The sequence below is a fragment of the Oreochromis niloticus genome, linkage group LG23 (genome assembly GCF_001858045.2).
Source record: "Oreochromis niloticus isolate F11D_XX linkage group LG23, O_niloticus_UMD_NMBU, whole genome shotgun sequence".
NCBI lineage: Eukaryota > Metazoa > Chordata > Actinopteri > Cichliformes > Cichlidae > Oreochromis > Oreochromis niloticus.
Window position 1 is genome coordinate 32,479,583 of NC_031986.2, and position 23,205 is coordinate 32,502,787.

At 42.2% G+C, this 23,205-nt stretch overlaps 1 protein-coding gene and 1 long non-coding RNA gene across 9 annotated transcripts in view; one reads left to right on the plus strand and one right to left on the minus strand.

Annotated features, from left to right (window-relative positions):
• Positions 1–23,205, plus strand: part of crocc2 (ciliary rootlet coiled-coil, rootletin family member 2) — a 42,587-nt gene that overhangs the window by 17,852 nt on the left and 1,530 nt on the right. For 3 of the 7 annotated variants that reach the window (XR_003216378.1, XM_025903040.1, XM_013270754.3), the window contains exons 10-35: positions 150–246; positions 418–507; positions 600–734; positions 1,753–1,952; positions 2,080–2,262; positions 2,690–2,834; positions 2,923–3,069; positions 3,461–3,691; positions 8,354–8,547; positions 9,002–9,129; positions 10,187–10,356; positions 10,433–10,612; positions 11,215–11,349; positions 11,441–11,584; positions 13,663–13,901; positions 14,000–14,159; positions 14,251–14,418; positions 16,122–16,506; positions 16,590–16,720; positions 16,823–16,943; positions 17,048–17,211; positions 17,298–17,738; positions 18,901–19,050; positions 19,138–19,329; positions 21,079–21,210; positions 22,971–23,150. Coding sequence is in view for 5 of the 7 variants with exons in the window: in XM_025903040.1 (XP_025758825.1) it covers positions 150–246; positions 418–507; positions 600–734; positions 1,753–1,952; positions 2,080–2,262; positions 2,690–2,834; positions 2,923–3,069; positions 3,461–3,691; positions 8,354–8,547; positions 9,002–9,129; positions 10,187–10,356; positions 10,433–10,612; positions 11,215–11,349; positions 11,441–11,584; positions 13,663–13,901; positions 14,000–14,159; positions 14,251–14,418; positions 16,122–16,506; positions 16,590–16,720; positions 16,823–16,943; positions 17,048–17,211; positions 17,298–17,738; positions 18,901–19,050; positions 19,138–19,329; positions 21,079–21,210; positions 22,971–23,150 (4,642 nt within the window). In the remaining 2 variants the exon portion in view is untranslated. Of the gene's footprint in view, positions 1–149; positions 247–417; positions 508–599; positions 735–1,752; positions 1,953–2,079; positions 2,263–2,689; positions 2,835–2,922; positions 3,070–3,460; positions 3,692–8,353; positions 8,548–9,001; positions 9,130–10,186; positions 10,357–10,432; positions 10,613–11,214; positions 11,350–11,440; positions 11,585–13,662; positions 13,902–13,999; positions 14,160–14,250; positions 14,419–16,121; positions 16,507–16,589; positions 16,721–16,822; positions 16,944–17,047; positions 17,212–17,297; positions 17,739–18,250; positions 18,380–18,900; positions 19,051–19,137; positions 19,330–21,078; positions 21,211–22,970; positions 23,151–23,205 lie in introns of those variants that run through there. The other 4 variants (XM_025903041.1, XM_025903042.1, XM_025903043.1 and 1 more) reach the window with 4 other exon arrangements.
• Positions 4,594–7,018, minus strand: LOC106098154 (uncharacterized). Of its 2 annotated transcripts, XR_003216382.1 has the most exons (3): positions 6,884–6,996; positions 6,621–6,806; positions 4,594–5,318 (listed from the first exon to the last, which is right to left on the minus strand). It is a non-coding gene; the product is annotated as an uncharacterized LOC106098154 (long non-coding RNA). The 2 variants fall into 2 exon arrangements; XR_003216380.1 differs by having other exon boundaries at positions 6,621–7,018.

Below are 23,205 nucleotides of genomic sequence, written 5' to 3' on the forward strand. Positions count from 1 at the left end.
AATCAAGCCTTTTGTACCATCTCTTGTGGACTATGAGCAGAACATGATGGGGTTGATGGTCTAGAGGGAGGAGTACATGCCAGTCTCTTTCTGTCTTCTCCTTGATGTCTCCTGAACTCTCCTGAACCCTCTTTTCATGGTCTATCTAGAATCCTGGAACTGACCGACACAATGAAGCACCTCCAAAGCCAGAACAGTGAGAAAGATGCCAGCCTCAACACCATGCAGATCAGTCTGGACAGGATGGTAGGACCTTGGGAATATGTGGTAGGAGGTGACAGATAGCTAAATTGGCTCTAGTCTGGACCTGAGGCTTGATAAAGTCCATAACTTCCTAGTCTAGAGGGCTGCAGCCTGGGGAATGTCAGACTTACTCCATGTACGCTGCTTATCTGACTTAAATGGTTTCCTGCTCAGGAGACAAGGCGAACCGAGGATAAAGCAGAGATGGAAATACTCCACACAGAGATCCAAGCCCTCCAAAAGATTTTACACCATGTTCACCAGGTCGGAACAAAACAAAGTAGTGAATTAGATTGTGAAGCTGTTATCCAATGAAGTCAATAATGCCTTTTATTTTTACTATAATTTCTTTATAGTTAGTGAGCAGTGAGGGGGACGGCTGTGGCCCTGAGAGTGTGTCATCCTCGCCTCTTCATGGCCGTTCTCCTCTTAGGAACGCTACTGTGATATCAGTACAGAATGCTCTCTCCAAACACCAGAAACAAACACAGGTATAACAGTTATCTTAGTGTGATACACACAGTCTGTGCACTTCTTCTAATTTATATCTTCAAAAGTCAAACTTTTGGTCATATACTTGTAGTATGTAATTTCAAAGAAACAACAATCTCCCCACTTTGTAATAACAATTTTGTGTTTATAAACACACGTAACACATGTGTTTATGTGTTACGAGTGTGTTTGCTCTGCAGGTTTGTGTCTTTGATGACATGCTTTAACATTACCTGTGCCTCTCATCCACAATTAACTGGGTTTAAATAGTTTATTGCCTATAAATGGAATGAGCTACACAAAACTGCAAAGCCATTAACTACTACTATAAGCTACTATGAAGTGATTTTTTTTCATTTTTTACTTTTTCTGTGATCATTATTTGTCATATTGTAAACTTATAAAATCAATGAAATCTGAACAAAGTTCCTACCTGAGCTGAGCTGATCAGAATCGGCTGATTTGTTTTTAGGGTGTTTAATAAAGACATGAAAAACTTTCATACCTTCACATTCTGAATATTTTCCAAGTAACAGGGCCACAAAGCACATAACGGAAATTTTGCAGGTTCAGAGTCAGTTCACTTTTTGTATTTGTATTTGAGTCATTGTAAATTTACAAACCCAGGAGAATGTGAAATTTTCAGGGCTGAAAAATACATTTAAGATCTGTTGATGCAACATGGAAATGTAGTACTTTTACGTCCTCTGCAAGTGTCACAGTCTAAACTCAGAATCGTGGGTTTGAATCCACTGGCTGGCTGGAGTTACTGCAGTTTACCTTTCTTTTTTTCTTTTTCTCTCTGGGTACTCTGGTTTTCTCCCACAGTCCAAAGATGTACATGTTAGGTTAACTGTATTATTGTAGGGTCAGGTATGAATGAGTGTGAATGGTTGTCTGTGTCTCTCTCATTGTTTCTTCTCATGTATCTCTGTGTCATGTCAGTTTTTACGTTGCAGCCTTTCAAGCATAAAAAGCTCATCAGCTCAGTCACTCACACTTACATATAACCTGCAGGAGCTACGTGCACGTTTGGGAGCTGCTCTGGAGCAAGTAGATGCACTTCGCGAACACCAGCAGGAGAGGGACGCTGAGAGGAGAGAGTTGGAGCAGAAGATTCAGGATGTGAGGCGGGAAAGTCAGGAGGCTAAAAAAGCTCTTGAAGAAAGCCTCAGGGACAGCAACAGATATCGCCGCTCACTGGAGCTCATCTCCAGGTACATCCTCACCAAGTACTTCTACTTCTTTTTCTTGAGTACACTTTGATTTTGGCATTTAGAAAGCTATTGAACATGCTTTGTCTCTTTCATGTCCACTGCTTATATCTTTCACCACATCACACAGTGAAAAAAGCAGCCTGGAGAAGCTGCTGTCGGGGCTTCAGCAGGAAGTGGACTCCCAGCGTGCTGAGATGGAGGTACTACGGAGCTCCTCGCTAGAACTTCAGAGACAGAGGGATCTCCTGAGGCAGCAAAGGGAGGATCTAGAGATGCAGCTGGCACGCAAGCACACGGAGGCCCAAAGAGGGTACAGCAAGATCACAGAGAATGACCATTACACAAAGCACATCCTGACAGGCGTGATTGTTTTCAAGCCCCGTTTGTTTAGAGTTCAGATCAGTAACACATGTCATTCTCCAGCCGGCAATGCACCCACATGACATTTGGATGAAAATGTAAATGATTTACATAGCATTACTGCACTCATGCATGAGGGATACTTTTCTTTCCCCTTTTCAGGGTTTCTTGGGCTAAAAAAATTTGATTAGCTGAGAATTGGAGAAGGACATGCAATTGAACAAAAAACAATAAAAACAGAAAAAAGAAAACTCAGCATTGATGCCAACATTTCTTCATTTTTTTAAAGTACAGATGGATTACTGTTAAAGGGATCATGTGTGAGACCAGCAGAACAGTGGTGGGGAGTTAAACATGTGATATAATTTCTGTTTCAGTGAGAGGAGTTTGCAGGAGCTCGAAGGGAAGCACTCGGATCTGCGCAGGGAGCTTGTGATGGTGAAGGAGGCTCTGAGCCAAATCACCCTGCAGAAGGAGGTGTTGGAGGATGACAAGGCCAGCCTCACTCTGGCTCTCTCCAAGGTTAACAGCTCAGCTCCTCAGCGCAAGTTTTGCAAAGTTTCTCTGAGATCTGTCATAATTCTTTTAATATTATTGAATCACTCCACAGATTGAGTCTCAGAGTGCTGCGCAGGAATTGGCCTTCAACAAACTCCAGAATCAGGAGGCTGCCCTCAAAGATTCTCTCGACAAAATGGCCGCTCTTAGTGAAGGCTTAGCAAAAGACAAGGTGGAGCTCAGTCGTATTCTGCTGCAGGTCAGTAGCCATGCAGTTCCCCCATAACATACAAAAAAAGTAGAGAGCATGAGGTGAGGTGACTAACATGCTCTGCTGTGTGCTGCACTGTGAGTCACAGATCTGTCATCAGGTGCTCCCAAACTTACAGTATATAAATGATATAACTAATATACAAAGACTATAGGGTTGATTTTGATCAAGAACATATTATTTGATATTATTGATTTGGAGAATTCTCTTGGTCTCACAAAGTCATGTAGCCCTACTCTATACCTGCAGTTTTTGTATCCTGGTAATCGCTGAAATTAAAGTTAATTTAGAAAATAAATAAGTGCCCAGAGGTGTAACCGAGCAGACTTGCTACTAGAAGGAAAGGAAGTAAAATGAAATATCCTGGCTTCCCTTCCAGACAGAAGGAGAGAAGACGGAGCTCTGTGAACGTAGACGGGAAGCCGAGGCGGAGCGGGCAGCAGCCAGAGAGGATGCAGCGCGGGCACAAAAGGAGATGATGGATCTGCTTGCCGAGAAGCAATCCCTGGAGAGCTCGCACAGCCACTTGCAGGATCTTTGCCAGAAGCTAGAAGCAGAGCTGAGTCTCCTGCAGAAGGAGAAAGCTCAGGCCCTGGAGAAGCACTCGCAGGTCAGGCCGCTCACACTCCTCCCTGCTCCCGACGCCTTGGAGAATTGTGCTGGTGTTAATAACAGCTTTCAGCAGGTTCACGGAGCTTGTTGTCACATTAAAATGCATAGGAGGTCCTGGATGCATCTGCTGTGTTTTTTCCTCTCACATTTGATATGCAGAGCTCCACCGTGTGTTTTATGTGTAACTTGGGACATAACAAGCAGGGGATCTTGGTGAACAAATGTGAACTGGAAAAGATAAATAGACAGACATATAATATCCAGCAGGAGTTTTGGTGAAAGCAGCAATAAATTAACACCTAAAGTATTTCCATTCTTCCTCAGCAGATCCAGATCCCCCTGTTCCGTCCTCTAAAGAATGAAAAGAATCCTCTCCTGCTGTATTATCTGTTCTGAATGTGAAACCGGGATATCCATGTTGATCTGAGCAAAAATATAACAAACCTAAACAATCTGACAAATTCCATCCAAACATTTTTAGATAGCTTATCTGTAAAAATAAATCAAACTTGGATAAAGCAAACCCTGGAGCGGCGTGCATCGCACCGAGCTCATGTTTCATCCCCATATTGGGGGCCTACACACATCCATAACATTGGTGTAATTCATCCACTTGAATATTTACCTAAGGAGAGGCTGAAAGACATTGTGTGCTAATATTTAGTTAGTGTGAGTTCATTTTTTTGTTTGGTCCAAAATCAAATTATAGTGATTGTTGCTTTTCAAACATTCTGCCGCAGTGAAATATTAGAAGTAGCAGGGGTTGGTTAAATATAGTGTGCTAGTGTGTCAGTAACTGGTACAGTATATTAGGGTCATTCTGAGTACTTACTGATAAGACTAATCACACCTTAAACACTGGTCTGCAGCCATCAATAGTATCAATAAACTGCACCAACTTATTGTCTCTGATGTAGAGGAACACAAACAGCCATTGATGCAATGAATGTTTGACCTATTTTCTAATAATTCACAGGTGGAAACTTCAAAAGTACCTTTTAGGTTAAATTTCAAGACTTGGATCAACAAGTGGGATAGGTGGCTACTCAGAACAAGTTAGAGCATTTGAAAGACGATATAGAATGATAGTGTTGTGTGAAAAAGCAAGTTTAGTACAGCCAGTTATTAACTAGCTTGTAGAACCACCTTTATATAAGCAATAAGTTGATTGTTTTCTGTATGATGTTTTCAGTCTCTTGCGTGGTTGTGGATGAATTTTTGCCCGGTCTTCTTTACAGGGTTGCTTCAGTTCATTGTGGTTTGCAGGTGTTTAACTATGTGCTCTCTTATGTTCTTGAAGTCTGGACTTTGAATTTGTCATTGCAAAACCGTGATTCTTTTCTATTTTTTTCTCCCACTGAGTTGTACATTTGCTGTTGTTCTTGGGATCATCGTCCTCTTGCATGAGCCAGTTTGGGCCAAGCTTTCATACAGATGGCCGCACATTTTACCTTAGAGAACTTTGGCATGCAGAGGAGTTCATGGTTGACTCTTTGACTGCGAGGTGCCCAGGTCCCATGGCTGCGATACGAGACCAAATCATCAGCCCTCCTTCATTGTGCTGACAGTTGATATGAGGTTTTTGTGCTGTGCCTTATGGCCAAACATCTCCCCTTTGGTTGTGTCTGTCAAAAGATGCAAGTGTGTGAACGAATTATGGTGTCACGTTCGTTGTAGCCTCTTCTCTACAACGGAAAGAACCTTTCCAAACAAGCCATACTTATTCTTTTTTTTCATTGTACTTTGATGAGTCTTTACATGCTAAGGCTGTAGAGAGATGAGAATGAGCGTTGTGCAGTCTGACATTGGGGTGAATTTGCACTTCTGGGAAGGCTTTGGTTTTGTGTTAATACACACTGTAATGCGCCAGATCAGACAAAATTTGTACTTTTATAAAGCTGGTAACACCTAATAGTGATCAGCTAATTAAGTGCATCTTTTTAGCATATGGCTGCTACTTACCCTTTTAATTCCTACAGAAGCTGTGAGAGTGGAGTCCTGTGAAAACTTCTTTGTCCATATGTATACAGGGTGGGCCATTTATATGGATACACCGTAATAACATGGGAATGGTTGGTGATATAAAAGTCCTGTTTGTGGCACATTAGTATATGTGAGGGGGCAAACTCCTCAAGATGGGTGGTGACCATGGTGGCCATTTAGAAGTCGGCCATCTTGGATGCAACTTTTGTTTTTTCAATAGGAAGAGGGCCATGTGACACATCAAACTTATTGGTAATGTCACAAGAAAAACAATGGTGTGCTTGGTTTCAACGTAACTTTATTCTTTCATTAGTTATTTACAAGTTTCTCTTTGTTCACAGCCATTGACATGTCGAAGAGGTTAACACGTGAGGAGCGGATCGAAATTGTGTTGACATCTGGTGAACGCAGTAACCGGGTCATTGCAGCAGATTTCAATGCAAGATACCCTACGAGAGAGTAGAGTCTTGTGAAACCAAGCACACCATTGTTTTTCTTGTGACATTACCAATAAGTTTGATGTGTCACATGGCCCTCTTCCTATTGAAAAAACAAAAATTGTATCCAAGATGGCCGACTTCTAAATGGCCACCATGGTCACCACCCATCTTGAGGAGTTTGCCCCCTCACATATACTAATGTGCCACAAACAGGACTTTAATATCACCAACCATTCCCATTTTATTACAGTGTATCCATATAAATGGCCCACCCTGTATATTGTATGTATTATATTTAGTATAAAACTTTTTTTTTAAGATTGGACGCGGAAAGCTTTATTCACAGTAAGACAAGAAAAAATGGGCTTGGTTTACTCAGGTGGCTGCTAACAGCAGTAATGGAGCTCAGGGAGAATCTTTGAAATGGGATTGAATCAGTTAATGAAGTCCAGAACTCTGAGGTTGCCTGAGATTGCTTAATGATTCTCAGCTTAGAAATCTTACTTTGTCCAGCGAGAAGCGTGAGCCAAGGGAGGGGTAGCTGGTAGGCAGGCTGGTAAATCCTTATTTCCAAAGAAAGTCAGAGAACATGAATGCAGCTGAAGAACAAGTCCGACTGTGGTCTTTTGACTCCACTACAGGCAGCAGGGAGGTTTCAAAAGCAGTAAAGCAAGAACTCCAGGAGGTAAACTGGGAAGCAGATCAAACACAAGAGTTACTTTACGAAACTTACAAAAATCTCAGTTACACGAGGTTGGCCGATTTACCACCAAAGTGGAGGCGACGATCTGGTGGAGACACTGCCACAGCCGGTCCTTAAGTACCTAGTACTGATGAAGGTAATGAGTTGCATGTGTGCAGAAACAAACCTGAGAAACGACAGCTCTGCCCACCTCTTCACCTGAGAGAAAGACAGAGAGAGAGAGAAAGCCTGACCCTGAAACCGACAGCATATACTCATTTGCACTGAAAGCTCTTGTGCTTATTATAAAAGCAAATCAGTATGCTTCTAAATTAAAATAAAAAACAAACCTTCCCTCAAAGTGATTCAATCCATTCTTGAACGTCTTTACTTTGCGATCTTAAAACAAAGGATGTGTGAGACATTTATTATTTATTTTTGGAACCATTTTGTTAGTTCCATTATTTCACGGTTGAATCACGTTTCAGTGCAGTTACTATACTGTTACGGGGCGCTGTGTCTCTTAATGAATGTTTATGGAGGCAGGAGGTCTGTCTACATTTAAAATCATTAGAGCCAAATTTTAAGTGGTTTAGTATTTATTTCTGCTAGAATTTTCATGTTCCACAGGGTTCACCCGCCTAAAAGGTTCATTGTCCTCCCCAAAAGACACATCAGTGTAGTCTCCAGGTTTGAAAAGTTAAACCAAAGAAATTATTTAAATTCACCATCTTTTTAATGGCCTCCAGGGGGCCACGGCTCTAGTTCCAAAAAGACTCCATATATAGAAGTCTGTGTGAAAATAGCCGTCAGCTCCTCTACTCTGTGACCTCAGGGAACAATTTACTAATTGATTTACTGGCTCAGTTGCTTTTTTCAGGTCATATTCAATCAAACATGAACTTCATTTGACAAATTGTGATGATTATTGGAGTCAGACAGGGGGATTATCCAGGGTATAATTATGAGATAGTCCTTGGTTTCACTGTCAGATCTGCCCCTCATTTGTTAGGCACAGTTTCAAGACACTAAGATGGTAACAGGACTTCACTAAAAACTGGTTGAAGTCATGGTGGCTGTTGTCCCCCTCTATCCACCCAATTTAAAACATCCTGGAAACTACTCTGCTACCCTGCATCTTCTTCTGTTTGGATATCGCTGAAATACAAGTTGTTCAAAAGGCATCTCTGAACCACCTCAGCTAACTTTTTTTCAGATGGAAAGGAAGCAGCAGCTCTACACTGACGGGCTGTGTTGGTTGCCCTGTTTAAAGGCTGACCCAAACACCCTTCAGATGAACCTTACCCCGCCCCTTATATCCATGATTTTGTTTATTTTATTCCTTCAGTTGCCACACGCAGGTCGTGGCCATAGGTGAGGGTATCTGTCAGTCTCCCACTCCACTCTCCCACTTGTCATGAACATCGACTCTGGCTGAAAATAATCAAAAATGTATTTGTCATAAGTCTGTTACGAATTGCAAATGCAATATTTTAATGTGTATAACGATGCTGTGTAAAGAAAAGTTTTTTTTTCTGCCTGTGCTGGTCTCCAGGTCAAACGGCAGTTGCAATCTGTGACAGAGGAGCTGTGTGCGTGCAAGAAGGAGCTTGAGACACAGACCGCAGCCATAAAGAGAGCTACCCATGACAGGGAGGAGTTGGCCAAGGACAAGGCAGCTCTGGATGTCAAGCTAAATTCCGCTGACCGAAAGGCCTGTGGTCTCACGCAGGAGCTGGTTGCATTGAGGTCTGTGTGTGTGTTTGTGCGTATTTGTTTGTGTGGTTGGACCTCTGAAATGTTTGGGACCAATTTGATATTTAAAACCAGCTTCCCCAGTTTGTTTTCTAGCATTTGCATTCAGCATAAATTGGAGTTAGGCATGTATCAGTAATGTTTAGTTTGAGAGTGTAAGGAATGAATGTAAGTGAGCACAGTGTCCTCAAAAGCATCGCAGTGTGTATCTCTGTGTGTTTGTTTAAATAAAACCAACTGCCGTCGGGTATTTATGGTCATTTTGACTTTTTTAAACAAATTTTACTTTCTAAAGCGTAGCGAGTCTCGTGTAACAAGAGTCTTTAAGTAACATGGTTTTATTTGGAAACTACGCTCGTGATGGATTATTGGGTTTTATGACCTTCTACACCTAAAAGGTTCAAAGATCTTTTTTCGGCACTCAAACCGTTTTACCACTGTGTTGCAGAGCAGAGAAGGAGTCCCTGGAGACGGCCCTGTTCGAGAGCCAGGAGCTTGCCTCGTCTCTGGAGGCCGAGCGCACCAGGTTGGAGGGGGAGAAGCGCGGCTTGCTTTCAGCTAACGAGGTCTTGACGCGTGAGTAGCCTTCTCCCTCAGAGACCCCACTGTTCTCTGTGCCAAGCCCCCCGGCCGTGAAGCCTTTCCAGCAACCCACAAGAGATCCATATTTCAGCTGTGAGCTCTGCAACAGCTGGGCTGCAGCATCACTGGAGCTGCTTTCTCAGCTGACCAGGGTCTCGCCACTCTGCACAAACATACGCATGAATCAGATAAGCAGGGGTTAAAGTGGACTGAAACGATCCAGAACAGCCCTGCGGCAGCTTTAGTTGATCGGTGGTTATATCTGATAGGCACTTTAATACATATTATTATAAAGTAAGTTAATTTTCTCTGTGCCGCAGTCTGGCTTTGCTTACAGTTGATGCCATGGAGACACTTGCTCAACAAATCAGAAAATAATATTATCCCATGGTCACGCCTGCATACTTGACACACATCCTTTTAGCCTCCCCTGCAGATGTGGTATTTTTCTTTTCTTGCTATAAAACTAGTACCACAGGACGGGAGTGAGTATAATTTTTTTTTTCTTTTAAGTGGCAGGTAAACATAAATGAAACTATTCAAACTTCAGCAAACAAAAAACCTGCTGTAGCTGAAAAATGTTATGTTTGGGAACGTCACTCTCAGAGATAGGAAGGTTATTTTAAAGATTAAAGATGCCTCAAGAAGAGATATTTGACAAACATATTTAAAGCTTGCTTGCTTCTTTCAGAGATAGTGTTAAAGGTCTTAAATTGAATGATAATTAGTTTCAGTTTCTTAAAGGTTTTATTTGAGTTTCTGTGAGTTTAACAGCTGCAGGTCAAACTGGTTAGTTTACTTACTCTGGTAAAGAGTGGTGCTTGTGGTGTCCATGGTCAGTGTTTGGTTAGGTATCAGGTGACAGTTAACAGTGTGAATTTAAGCTAAAGAAGATGTTTAGTATCATTTGCCACAGGGTCTACAGATGAGTGCCATTAAGCTAGCATGTTCTTTGACGAGAACTCAGAATAAAATATTGCTGCTTCTGTAACATCAGTGGTTTTTAAAGTTTGTCTGCAACTGAGGTACATGGATGTATTTACCTGTGCAGGTGAAGCTGCTCAGATGCGAGCAGATGCTGAATGGCAATGTGCACAAGCAAAAGAAGAAAGAAGTAAGTTGGAGGAAAAGCTGGCTCAAGTGGAGAGGAGTACCCTGCTGACTTTGACCAGCAAAGAGCAAATTCACAGAGAACAGCTCGAAGCAGAACGTCAGCAGAAGGTGCACTTTGAGTTTGCTGGTCTCACTGTCTATTATTCTGTTAATTGTACTGAAGTGTCTGTTTGCTGGTCCTCAGGAGCAGCAGCGTGCGGAGCTGATGCTTGAGCGGGAGCAGGCCGAGGAGCAGCTGCGCAGACAGTGTGAGGAGCTGCGTGCGCACAGCCAGAAGGAGCTGGAGCAGGTGCGAGGAGACCTGGCCAGGCTGAAGCAGGAGTTCAGCCAAAGTCTCCTGCAGGCTGAGAATGAAAAGCAGCAGGTACATGTGGTGGTCTTTGCAGGTTTCTTATGGTTCTTATGACTGCCAGTGATGTTTAAGATGTTTGTGTATTTGAAGGTAGGCCAGGGGACGACATCGCAATTCTGAGCATGCAGAAGATCTGCAGATGAAATATACAAGACTGGAAGATAATACAATTCCTAAAGAAAGCAAAAGGAGCATGAGTTACAACAGAAAAATGAAAAAAACCTGACAGAAACAAGCATTTTATAAATGTACTCAAACAGGGTTGCGCGCAGGTATAACCATCGAGAGGAGGAAAAACACAACCAGGTGAAGGCAATCAAGGAAACATGAGGAAAGGACCTTAAAGTAAAGGAGAATAGCACAGAAAAACAATAGTTAAAGTAAACCAGGGAGTGGAAATGAGGAAGACAAAGGTTCAAATTCATTGATAAGACAGAGGGAGACAAAGACAGGGAAAGAGTGCAGACACTAGGAAAATATAAACATTACAGACAGTAAATGACAAGTACGAACCGTGGAACCGAGTTCTTTTTGTCCAACAACCAGTGGCCAAGTCAGCTTCTTTTTCTGAGCTACGTATGAATGATTCTGACCTCGCAGTGTGTTTTGATCAGGCTTTGTCTCAGATGGAGGCAGAGAAGGTTGTCCTCACAGAGAAGCTAGCATCCCTGCGAGAGGACCTGGCCACAGCGGACATGGACATGGAACGCCTGCAGAGGGAATCACTTCGCAAACAGGAGCAGGACAAGGTAAAAATATGACGGGACCATACTGGCTCTGTTCACGTTTCCTTGCTGTGTTGTAACTCGGCTGACCAGTTTGTGTTTTCATATGCGGCAGAACCAAATGGCTGTCCTTCGGTCTGAGCTGCGAGAACTGCAGCTGCATTTTGAAGAGTCTTTGAACTCGCATGAGAGTGCCAAAAAGAGTCTCACTGAGCAGGTCAGAGAGTTGAACCAGCAGAGAGAGCATGCGCAACAGGAGGTGGGAACTTTAAAAAAAAGTTACCATTTTGTTTTGTCTTGATGTAAGATTTTAACTTAACCTATTTTGAGTTTATTCTCCCGAGTATCGTAGATCAGACCAATCTTTATTCACTGTCATACATAATCATTGTGAATTAAATACCAGCCATAGGTACCAGCCATAACCCTGATAAATTATTATTCACCCAATGGCAAAGTACCTCACTTGTTTTCTGTGATTATACTTTCACCACATAATATCTAGGAAGGTACCGTGACTCTTTTTTTTTAAATATATGGTGTATCAGTTGGCTCTCACTAAATTGGCACAGGTTTGTACAGTAGTGTCACAGAAATGGTTCGGAAACTTTTAGCTTGTTTGGCTTGGCATTGGATGGGAGACCTTTCATCTGCTTCTGCTGTGAGGGAGAGTTTGCACCAATTTGTACCAGTACAAGCGAGAGCCATTTACCATAAGCCTATGTTGACATTGGCTAGTGTCACAGAGCTTTGCTAACATCAGGGTGCCATCAGGTGCAGCGTGCACTGGGCCAAATCCTGCAAGGAAAGGTGGTGCGGTGTCCTCTCTTAAGACTTGTACTCAGCTCTCAGTTTCTGTCCTTTTCCTGTCAAGTCCACTGGGGAAAAGTTTGGTTCTGTTGACCTTAATATAAACATTAAAGTGCAATTAGAGACTATAATTTTGGCTCAGTGACATACCTCTCGGAGCCAAATGAGGGAGCCGTAAATCTCATCTCTCAGGGTTGCTTAAGGTCAGGAATCCAAGCACAGGGTCGCTGGGCGTTTTAGTGAAATAACAAGCTCACACTCACCTCATTAAGATGTAACTGCAGAGTTGTAAAGGCCCCACCATGCCATGATTTAAAAGCTTGGCCTCCCTGGAAAAGGAGATTGTTTATCTGTGTGGGGCTTATTGGTTTCATTTAAAAAAGAAGCAAAATTTAGAGTCACCCTGTCTTCGTGGTGTCTCCTTAGTCATGTCAAAGTATAGTGAATGGGGATGAGTGGAGCCAGAGCAGAAGAGTTTTGAGGTTTGGCCGGCCCTCCCTACCATATATCAAGTTAGGCTTCAGCAGCGTTGTCATATTTGGCCACCCCTGCTCGCTTCCTTGTTTGATTATTTTCACTAATCCCATCTCAGGATTCTCATGTCAGAAAGCAGGAGTGAGGACATGTGACAAAGAACCGAAGAGCATGAAAGAAGGAGAACGATAGGGGGAAAGGGGTAGAACGAGAAAGAGGAGGATACGGTCTCTGGTACCATAATATCAAATCAAAGTTTAAGTTAACCCCTTGTGTAAATAAGCCGGTGGTGGAGTGTTTATTTTCTCCGTCGCAGCAGCGAGAGGCTGGCTCCGCTGGGACTCTGGGTCCCCCTCTCCCATCCGCATAACACAACACTGCTGCCCTCATATTCTCTGCCCCCTCCACTGCCCCCCATCCCCCAAAAAATCAGATAAAATAAAGTAGAGTTGGGCTGGATCAGCACTGGCTTGTTTTTTCTCACTTTAGAGTTTATAAGGACGAACCATCTTGTGTGGCCTCTAAACATAACACTTTTCCTCCTCCTCATCCTGCTCCTTGTCCTCCCTCTTCTCCCTCCTTCTCCTCTACCACTTCACCAGGGGGGCTGCTGTTTATCATGTTGCTCTCTTCGCACCGTGAGCTGCAAAGAGGAGACAGGGAGAGACAGCACCTGGCTAAAGGCCCAACTGGCTCTTATGCGTGCCCCGCTGAGCTCGGGCCTCCCTTCTTCTTTCACTACAACACACAAAATGTTGCCATAAAACAGAATATAGGTCAGAGAGTATTTTGAGATAGTGCAGATAATGCTTAAAATAGGAGATGTTGAGGAATAGCTTTCAAACAGTGAGGCTATGATGCATTATCCGATCCTAAGTCGGCATGCAGGAGGATTTTGTTGCCAAATAAATTCTGGGCTGGAGCGAGAAGAACTCAAGAAAAAAGCTCAGTGTTTCTAAACTATTTATTTCATTTTCTTGCTCTTGTTTGTGGCCCTCTAATTTTCTTTATTGATACATCATGCCTTTAATTCTCTGTAACTTTCCCATGAAGTTGGAGGGCCTCCGTCAACAGCTGCAGGAGGGAGAGGATGGACGTTTTAAAGGGCAAAGGGAGTTGATTGAGGCTCACAGAGAGCTTCAGGGCTGCGCACAGGAGCGAGACAAGTTACGCAAAGATGCCGTGGACCTGAGAAGGCTCTTGGGTAGTGAGACCCGAGAGAAAGAGGCCATCCAAGCCTCAAACCAGGAGCTGAGAGCTCTCGTCAAGCGAGCCGAGAGTGATAACAACAGGTACGCCTGCCACGCAGGGCACGTTGCTGTAATCGTGCACCAACAGTGGATGTTTTTCATGTTTTTTATTGTGTAAATGCTAACCACGTCTTGACTAGTTTGAGACGAGCTGTGGAGGAGAATGAGCAGAAAGTGGCCGTCCTAGAGGAGCAGAGGAGCTCAATGCAACAAGAGGCAACGGCTCTTCGGAGCGGCATGAGAGAGCTGGAGAAGTCTCGTCTGCAAGCCCGCAGAGAGCTGCAGGAACTGCGCAGACAGGTGAAGGATGACTGAGGTCACTGGTTTCCATCTGATTTATTTGAAATGAAGAATTATATCTGAGTAATTTGTGCTGTGCTAACATGAACAGGTAAAGGTCCTCGAAGGAGAGAACATCCGGCAGAAACAGGAACTGCGAGAGCTGCAGGCCAGGGTATGTGAGGAGGAGCAGAAGGAGGAGGAGGCACGTCGTGAGGCTTTCACCCTCAAGCAGAGAGTGCTGGAGTGTGAGGCTGGCAGGGAAGCGGTGCTAAACGAGGTAGAAGGCCTCCGGGAGTTAGTCTGTTAACAACACGCTAGAGCAAACATTCAACCTTGGCTAACATACCTCACATGTCACACTCACGCAGAGACAGTCAGCATGAACCATAACACACTACTGCAGCAGTGATGGGTTTGAAAAATCCAAATGTTGCTCAACATTTGAGCAAATTAATGAATTATAAATTCATTATTCAAGCTCTTCAGTCCCATAAATTCACATTGAGGGTCCCTAAATTCCCATGACCCCTTCCAGCAGTAAGTGAATATCGGGTGGATGTGTGTATTCTGCATGCCAGAATAAATTGATGATCATTATGATATATTAGAACGCTGATTAATGATGATGTTTCCCTTTTCAAACTACATATAAACCAGTCTGTAAGCTCAGTAAACCACTTTAGGTAATGGCCAATATATTCTCCAGTTTGATCTGAAACAGGCCGGACCAAGAACGTTTTTAACATAAAACATCTCCACATTATCTAAAACCAATTTGAAAACAAATTATCAAAAATAAACTCATGAAAATAGAAGTTTTTCCTAAATCCGTTTGCTGTTATTACAACTTACACGTAACAGCAAGTCTGCAAAAAGTGCAAAACCTGTACGTTCAGAATATTTTGGAGCTACACAGCAGTACTTCATTTCTTTATAAGCTAAACATGCGGCACATAGTTACAGTGGTTAGGGCTATCGCCTCACAGCAAGAGGGTCGTGGGTTTGAATCCACTGGCCAATATAGAAGAACAGTTCTATATTTCTCATTCCCAATGCTAAATACCTCTCAGTATTGAATATGTCCCACCAAAACACACTTTGTCCCACATGTAGCTTGTTGGGATCCCATCACTTAAAGTGGACTGCATCTTTGAAACTTTTCCTTTAACCCCAAATGGAAAAGAAACAGAAAGAATTGACAGGATTGTTAGTTTCATGTTATGATTAACTTGTGAGACGGATGCACTTTTGCGTTTTTCTAGAAACAAGAAACAAGTGCAAAGGGACACCCTCATCTTCATTTGAGAAAAGCCTGATGTATAAAACTTAAACATTTGCTATTGGAGGAAAGCTTGTTTTTATTTCTCTGACATGTAGTGGGTTATAAAGAAGGGTCAGGGTTCCACAGTATATTAATCAATTGTTGTTACTCCTTACTCTCATTTCTGAGGCTTTATCAGTGAAGTCGACAAGCTTGTCATCGGGAAACAGATGAACTTCTTAAAGCCATGTTGTTTTTATTTACACAGCTACATTTAGGCCACTAAAAATTCCTTGGGGCATGAGTGGAACTACAGTTATCAATATTGATGTTTTAAATGACAGTTTTTCAGTGTTGTAGATCAATTTATGTTCAACATCACATTATTAATGCTGCAGTTAAACAGTTAAAGATTCAAATACATGTAAAGATGTAAAAAAATAAAAAACAGATAATCTGATCATCATTTAGACATCATTTAGAAGATTAACATATTTGTAGTGAGATTTTGGTCTCTTTAACTTTTTGGTTAAGGAGCATTTAATAATCTATTAATTTATCAGGTCGAGCTGTGTCCTCAAATTGTAATAGATTACAAATTCTGTTATTGGTTTATCACATTTATCACATGAATACTGCTAAACATTTTCTACTTTATATAATAAACACATGATGGACCATATTTAGTTTTGCTGATTTTTTTCCTCATGTTTGCACAGGTCACAGGTTTACAGCGTCGTGTGATGGAGCTGGAGTCAGCGGAGCATCAGAACCGAGAGCTGCTGCAGGAAAAAGAAACTTTTCAGCGGCAGAGTGACCAGAGGCACAGAGAAACCACCGCCCAGCTGGAGGCAGCGCTAGAAGATGCCAGGACGCAGATCAAGGAACTCTCCATGCAGGTTGGTGTTGCTAAAAACAAGGCCCAAAGCCTGGAGGAGCAGCTGCAAGTGAGCGATGCCAAATGCAGGGACCTGGAGCTCAAGCTGGTGGGGCTGTATACAGCTCTGCGCCGCACTGTTGGCATCAACCACATGAGGCTTTCAGACAAACCAGGGTCACGAAGATGGTCTCCTTCTCCTTGGAGAAGCCACTTCTATTCAAAAGGTATAGTTGGGTCTTATAATAGGGCATCATGGTGCCATGTTTCTCTCTGAAAAGTTGAATCGATGAGTGTGGTGTCTGGTCAGGAGGAGAGAGTGTGGCAGATGGATCTCTGATCTCCGTGTCTTATGGTGAAGACAAAGAACTAGATTTGGAATCAGTCAATACAGCCCTGCGGGAATTCCAGCAAGAACTTACAGATGCTCGAAGAGACAGGGTATATTTAAAAATCTTAATAACTGATTATGTTCAATCATTCAAACTCTGATATTATAGTAATGTTTTTTTTTCACTTAAATAATTCCTTTGCTTTCCTCAGGATGAAGCCAAGGCTCAGGTAGTCAGTCTAACTCAGCATGTGACTGAACTCAAAGACAGTCAGGATAAATCATCCTCCCAACTACTACAACTACAGAAGTCTCTGAAGCAATTAGAGGAGGGTAAAAACCCAGTGAACTCTTCACTTATATACAAACTAGCAGTAGTTATTTGCCGAAGCAAGCAATATGTTTTACATATATAACAGATACGTATATTCTTTCAGGAAAACAAGACGTGGAAGAACGATTGAGCCAGGCATACGCTTCGCTTTCCCTGCAGGAAGAAGCAGCACATCGCGCAGAGAGAGAGAAGAGAAGCCTTGAAGAGGAGCTAGCTCAGCTCAGGAATAGTCTGCAAACCGCTCAGGCTGAATCCAGAGCACTTCAGGTACGTAAAAAGGAAAATATTGTTGAGAGAAATGTTGACAGCATCTTCTTTGAGGTTGAGGAAATCCTGTTCTTCTCCCTCTACAGGACAAGTTGGAGGTTGCTCAACAGTTAGAAACTTGTTCAAATTCGGAACAGCGGAAACTGAAGGAGTCTCTGGAGGCAGCAGAAGGCAGGGTGAGAAGTCTGGAGCTTTCTCAACGTGCTCTCGAAGGCGAGCTGCAGAGGGCCCAGCTGAGAGTGGCAGAGCTGGATGCTGAGGCAGGCGCGTTACAGGAGAGGCTGACGGACATGAGGAGAAAGCTGGTTGAGAGTGAAGACCAGTGCGCAGCGCTGAGGGTTAGTGAGGAGAGACTGGCCACATCATTGGCTCGAGCTGAACAGCATGAGAGCCAGCTGAGAGAGCAGATTCACAAACTGTCAAACACCCTCAGTGACAGCAGGAGCAGCACGGGAGCCCTGCAGGAGCAGATAACGCAGCTACAGAGGGCTCTGACTGCCAGCGAGCAGGACCGAAGGCTGCTGCAGGTACAGTCTCTCACCTGAACCCTCCATTCAGCAGGAGAACAACTCCCATGTTTTAGCTGGCCTTATCAGCTCTGGCATATTTTTTATTTACTCTGCTGTGGTTTCATTCAAACTTGTCAAAATCTGAGCAGTAAATTAGGCGCTTCATCTATCCCACCGAGCATTTTATCCGTTGATTAGAGGTCAAAAAGATTCGAATCAATAGCAATCAAGACTGAAATTGGGTTAAATTTGGTTAAAAAGTGAAATTAAGTTGGTCTTTCGATTCGATTGGACTTTTGTGACACTCATATATTATTTTCGCAATGTCCAACTGTGCTAAAATAAATGAATTGTTGATAATGTATCAATGCTCTGCATTCACTCATTTGGCTAAAAAATCTTCCGTCTGCGTAGCCAATAAAGGAAAGAGTAAAAGTGTCATGACTTCAACCAAACAGGGGATTTCAACAGCCATTTGTCGGAGTAAATGTCCTAATATTTGCTAATATTTGCTAACATTGTGCCACAAGTGAAAGAAGCACCTGGAAACCAAATGTCCCTTCTGAGAGAAACTTCAAAAGAGAGCTGGATCTGAACCAGAGGCAACAAGACTGTTGGTTGGACTCTGATTGTGTCTGATACGGAGATGAAGGCAAGATGTAAGCTAGTGGAGTATTCTTGCAAAAACATTTTACAAATGGGCTTTCACAAAAACCAAACAGAAACTGATGGATATGATACATGATCTAGAGGCTAATTTGCACAGAAATGAATACATCTGTGCCTTGAATTTTTGGCTTGTCTTTGTTGAAACTTGGGTACAAAAGGCTTTCAAAAACACTGATTTAGTGACAAGGTGCAAATGTATATGTTTAGTAAGGCGACCAAGGTGTATCAAGAGGGGTTATTTGAGTTAATGTGGGAAAATCCCAGGAGCTCATTAGTTTCTGAAATACTTAGACCACCTGTCGAACACCAACAACATTCAGATTCACTTAAATCATCGTTCTTTTACACTCTGGTGCTCAGTTTGAACTTCAGCAGGTCATCTTGACCATGTCTAAATGCTTTACTGGCCATCTAAGATGTTTGCAGAGGTGTGGCGGACAAGAAGGGTCCTTCCGTGAAGAAAAAAGTGATCCATTGTATTGTGTTTTTGTCGATGTGCGTGTGTCCATAGGAACGTCTGGATAAAACACGAGACGCCCTTTCAGAAAGTAAGAGGCTGAACCACACGCTCACAGAGCAGAACCAGAACCTTCAAGGAGTCCAAGAAAACTCAAACTTTAACATTTCTGAGCTAGAGAAACATAACAGAACACTAAAGGAGGTGAGTCACACTGGTAGAAGTGTAAGCAAATACAGGTACAAAGGTCAAGACACTGTTTTGATGTGTGGTTGATTAACTGTGTCCCAGAGCCTGAAGCAACAGCAGGAGGCTGAGCTTCAAACCTCCCAGCAGCTGCACAGAGAGAAGAAAGAACTCCAAGAAAAGGTCACCAATCTCCAGAGCTTCTTGCAAAAGCTCCAGAGTGAGAGAGCTGAGATCGAGAAGGTGGTGACACGCTTTGGTAAAGACAAATCTGTACTTAGAAAGGCGCTGGAGAAGGTGAGCTGGTTGGCCTGCTGCACAGTGCTTTCAAACACTAATTACACTTATCAGCTTTCTTTCCAAAATTCAGAAAGCTCGGCGAGATTCTGTGTGGCTGTTGTGTCAGTGTGTAAAAATAAAACCTGTAAGTAGCAAGTTAGCTTAGTACAAAGACTGTAAAGGTATTACGTAGCATTAAAAACTAATATATTTTGGTAAGTGCTATACAAATAAACTTTATTATTTAAACAAGGGATCACCAAAAATGCAAAACAGGAGAAACATCCATAATCTTTAGTTGCTGTACTTCTTATTAAACCCTGAAGGGCCCAAGCTTTACTTTAGCAGCTAACATGCTGAGTAAAGTTTTTTTTTTTTTTAAAGATTGTGTTTCTCATATCTGTGTAGTTTCCTTTATTTATGAGAGATGTTCTAAAATACTCTAATGTCATTATTTATGGAATCTAAGTAATTTTATCCAAATCCATCATGTTTCCACCTGATCTTTATGCCATACTGGTCCACTGTAGAAGGGATGTATTGCCTGAAACTACACCCGCCTCTGAAAGCTACCAACTGTTTATCCAAACAGAGACCAGTACCAGGGAGATAGTATTTGGGTATCTGGGCAACAAACAGTTTTCCAAATAAGCAGCAAGTTTGTCCGAGCTCTGGTTGCTCTGGTTGTCAAACGATCAAAAAAACATGCACTTTTTAATATCTCTGAATCTTTCTGTAGTTCTGTTAGCCGTGATGCACGGAAACTTTACGAATACATAAATATATTTTACACAAAATCCCCATTATCCTCGTCGCACCAGTAGACCAGTTCCTGTGAAAACTATGAAAAGTTGTAAGAAAAATAAATTGACAGATGTATAATTTTTAAAAAATATCACAGCAGCACAGGTAAATATACGGCCGGGGTTACTGGAATGTTAAAGTCAGTTGATCAAGACATGGTATACACGAGATTTCGGTCAGGTGTTAGAATACACTGATTGTTAAAAAATGTTTTACTTGTGTGAAGAAGATAAACCTCTTCATGTGGCACACAAAACCTAATGCTATAAAGCTTACAGCCTTAACAAACAGAGGGGAAAACACTGATGCTGTAGTTATAAATAAGCATGAAAGAGGATTATTCATTATTTTGTGCTTTTATGTCATAAATCAACATAAAAGTAAAAAAATAAGAACAGTAGTGACAAATACTGAGAATGAATCCCAGTTACTAAAAAGCAAAAAGCTGAAACGAGGCATTAAAGCCATGATCTTAACTTTTTTTTTTTCTTAAACCCGGGCCCTAAAGTATTACTCTGCTTTTGGTCAGTGGACCTAAAAGATATTTTTGCTGAATATGAGGTAAAATATCTGTAATATACGAGGAAGCCAAACCACAATTGGCTTTAAATGTAATTAAAGACTGCAAATTCTACAACTGCTGGAAGCCTTTGTATGACAGCAGCCAGGTCTGAAGTAATCCACGTTTAGTGTTGGTCAGAAGACTCCTGGACCAAGTGAAGACATATAAGACATAAAAATACTGAACACTGCCTTTATTATTCTGTAGTTTAGTGTTATTATTTCCTGAGCTTTCTGTTTTCTGTAGAAAGTCATCCCAAACTGAGGGAAATACGGAGGTGGACTGTGGGAACCGAGAGGCTCTGCGCTCGGCTTCTGCTACACCGATTACAGGAAGGCACGCGGGTGCAGAGCGATCATGGTAAAGTCGTTCACGTTATGTCACCCTCGTGCTGTTGTCAGGTGGAGATGGAGAGGTTGAGGAAGGAGGAGGAGGCGGCGTCTGTCGCCAGAGCACGAGAGGAGCTGGAGCAGAGGGTGCGCAGCCTGGAGCAGCAGCTGGCTGGAAAACAGGATGAGGTGCAGACTCTGCAGGTGAGAAGCTCCAGGATTACAGCAGAGGACGGGGCAGGGACTGCACTGGCAGCACAAACTGTTTTATAGGATCTATACGTAACCCTCAAACAATCCAGCTGTTCCAGCAACTGAAATTATGGTTATATTTTCATCAGAAATACAGTTTAGAATGGCTCTGTTGTTTCTCATACCATCCTGTTTCCTTCATCTATCACAGACAATCTAAAGTGTTCTAGTGTTTGTAATGATGACGTTAAAAACTCAAAATAAACGGAAAAAATCATTTCACCTGTCATCGCTTCAATCACTGAATTTAATTGACACTGAGTCATTTCTGAGCACTCCACCGCTGCTAGAGACAGTATGAAAGATTGATTGGTTAGTGTAGTCAACTCAATGCGATGAGCAAGGGTTGGATCTGGCTTTGAAACCACACACCACACACACCCGGGATAATCTTTCTTTCTGGCTCTAATAATGGCTATAATTTACAAAGTGAACTTCATCTTTTACTTATTATGACCTGAAACTAGAGTCCATAAACTCATCAGAAAAGTTAGTTACGGGGGTCACAGAGTGAGGGAGTCGAAGGTCCTTTTCCCACTGACTCTGATATAACCGAACATCTTTTATGAAACACAAGCACTAAACAAAAAACATTTTCATTGTAAAAGCATTGAAGGACAAGCAGTACCAGCAAATAGTTTCACAGCAAATATCTCAAAGACATTTAGCAGATTGAAAAGGAAAATTATAGCGTCGTCGCATAATCATGACAGTGACATGACACCATTGGATCAATCCAAAGAGACCTATTCTTAAGAAGAAGGGCACAGATTCATTTTATTTTATTTCTTGCATTAATAAAGGGTAGACAAACATTTAAATGTTATGAATCAACACCAGGGAGTGCAGTGGATTCAAGCACATTATGCCCAAAGATCAGCACTTGTTCCAGAAAGCAGGTTTAACAAAGCTGAGTTTAAGATATCCTCTGAGCATGTTCACTGTTATTTAAGCACATGCGTAGATAATGCAACATACAGACTATAATTCACCAAAATAACATTATAGGTAAGGTCAGGAGTCAGATTCTGTTTGACTCATATTTTTATCTACAGTTGCATTTTGTAACTTTCAGGCTGACAAAAAGGCTAAATAGTTGGATTTCAAAGTCAAATGTAAAATTTGGTAGGATTCTGTTTTTTATCATTAAAGGAAAAGGGATTTTAAGTGCTTAAATAATGACTCACCTGACTAACCTAATTAAAACAACTCTAAGATGATGTTTCTGAGATAAATACCACCCATTTTCCACTGGTGGGTCAGTCTTGTTATAACCCACAATGTACATACTCATGTACTTACATACAGAGTTGACTGGGCTAACTCAGTTAAGCTTTTCTGGACCCAAAGAAGAAGACTTTCCCATCTCAAAGTTCAGGAGTTAAACTCTAACTTTGTGGTTTCTGGAACAGGATCCAGATGTTGTACAGCTGTGGCATTCAGGTGTGGCAGAGAGAGAGAGAGAGAGAGAGGCGGTGTCTTCCATAAAGAAGCCAAAATGTCAGTGGATGTGACAGCAGCCTATAAAGACACAACAAAAGAAATGTGTAAATCAGAAAATGCAGAAGAAGCTGCCTTCCAAATAATGTGTTTGTAAAAACAATTTGTGATCAGAGAACCCCACCAGGAGACCCTAAAGCACACAAAAACCCCAAATTTGACCTTTTCTCTCTGTGTTTTCAGTCTCATAATGTTATCTGAATTGTCCTCAGGCCCACATCTCCCAGTCAGAGCATGCTCACGCACACCGCCTCCTGGAGGTGACAGCACGCCACCACCAGGAGTTGGATATGGAGACGGAGCGTCTGAGAGACAGTCAGCTTCAGGCAGAGCAGGCTTTGGAGAGCAGGGAGAAGGCACATCGACAGAGGGTCAGAGGCCTCGAAGAACAGGTATTTTAAATCTACCTGTAAATGTTTTCTGTGTGATAACAGATATTGTTTTTTT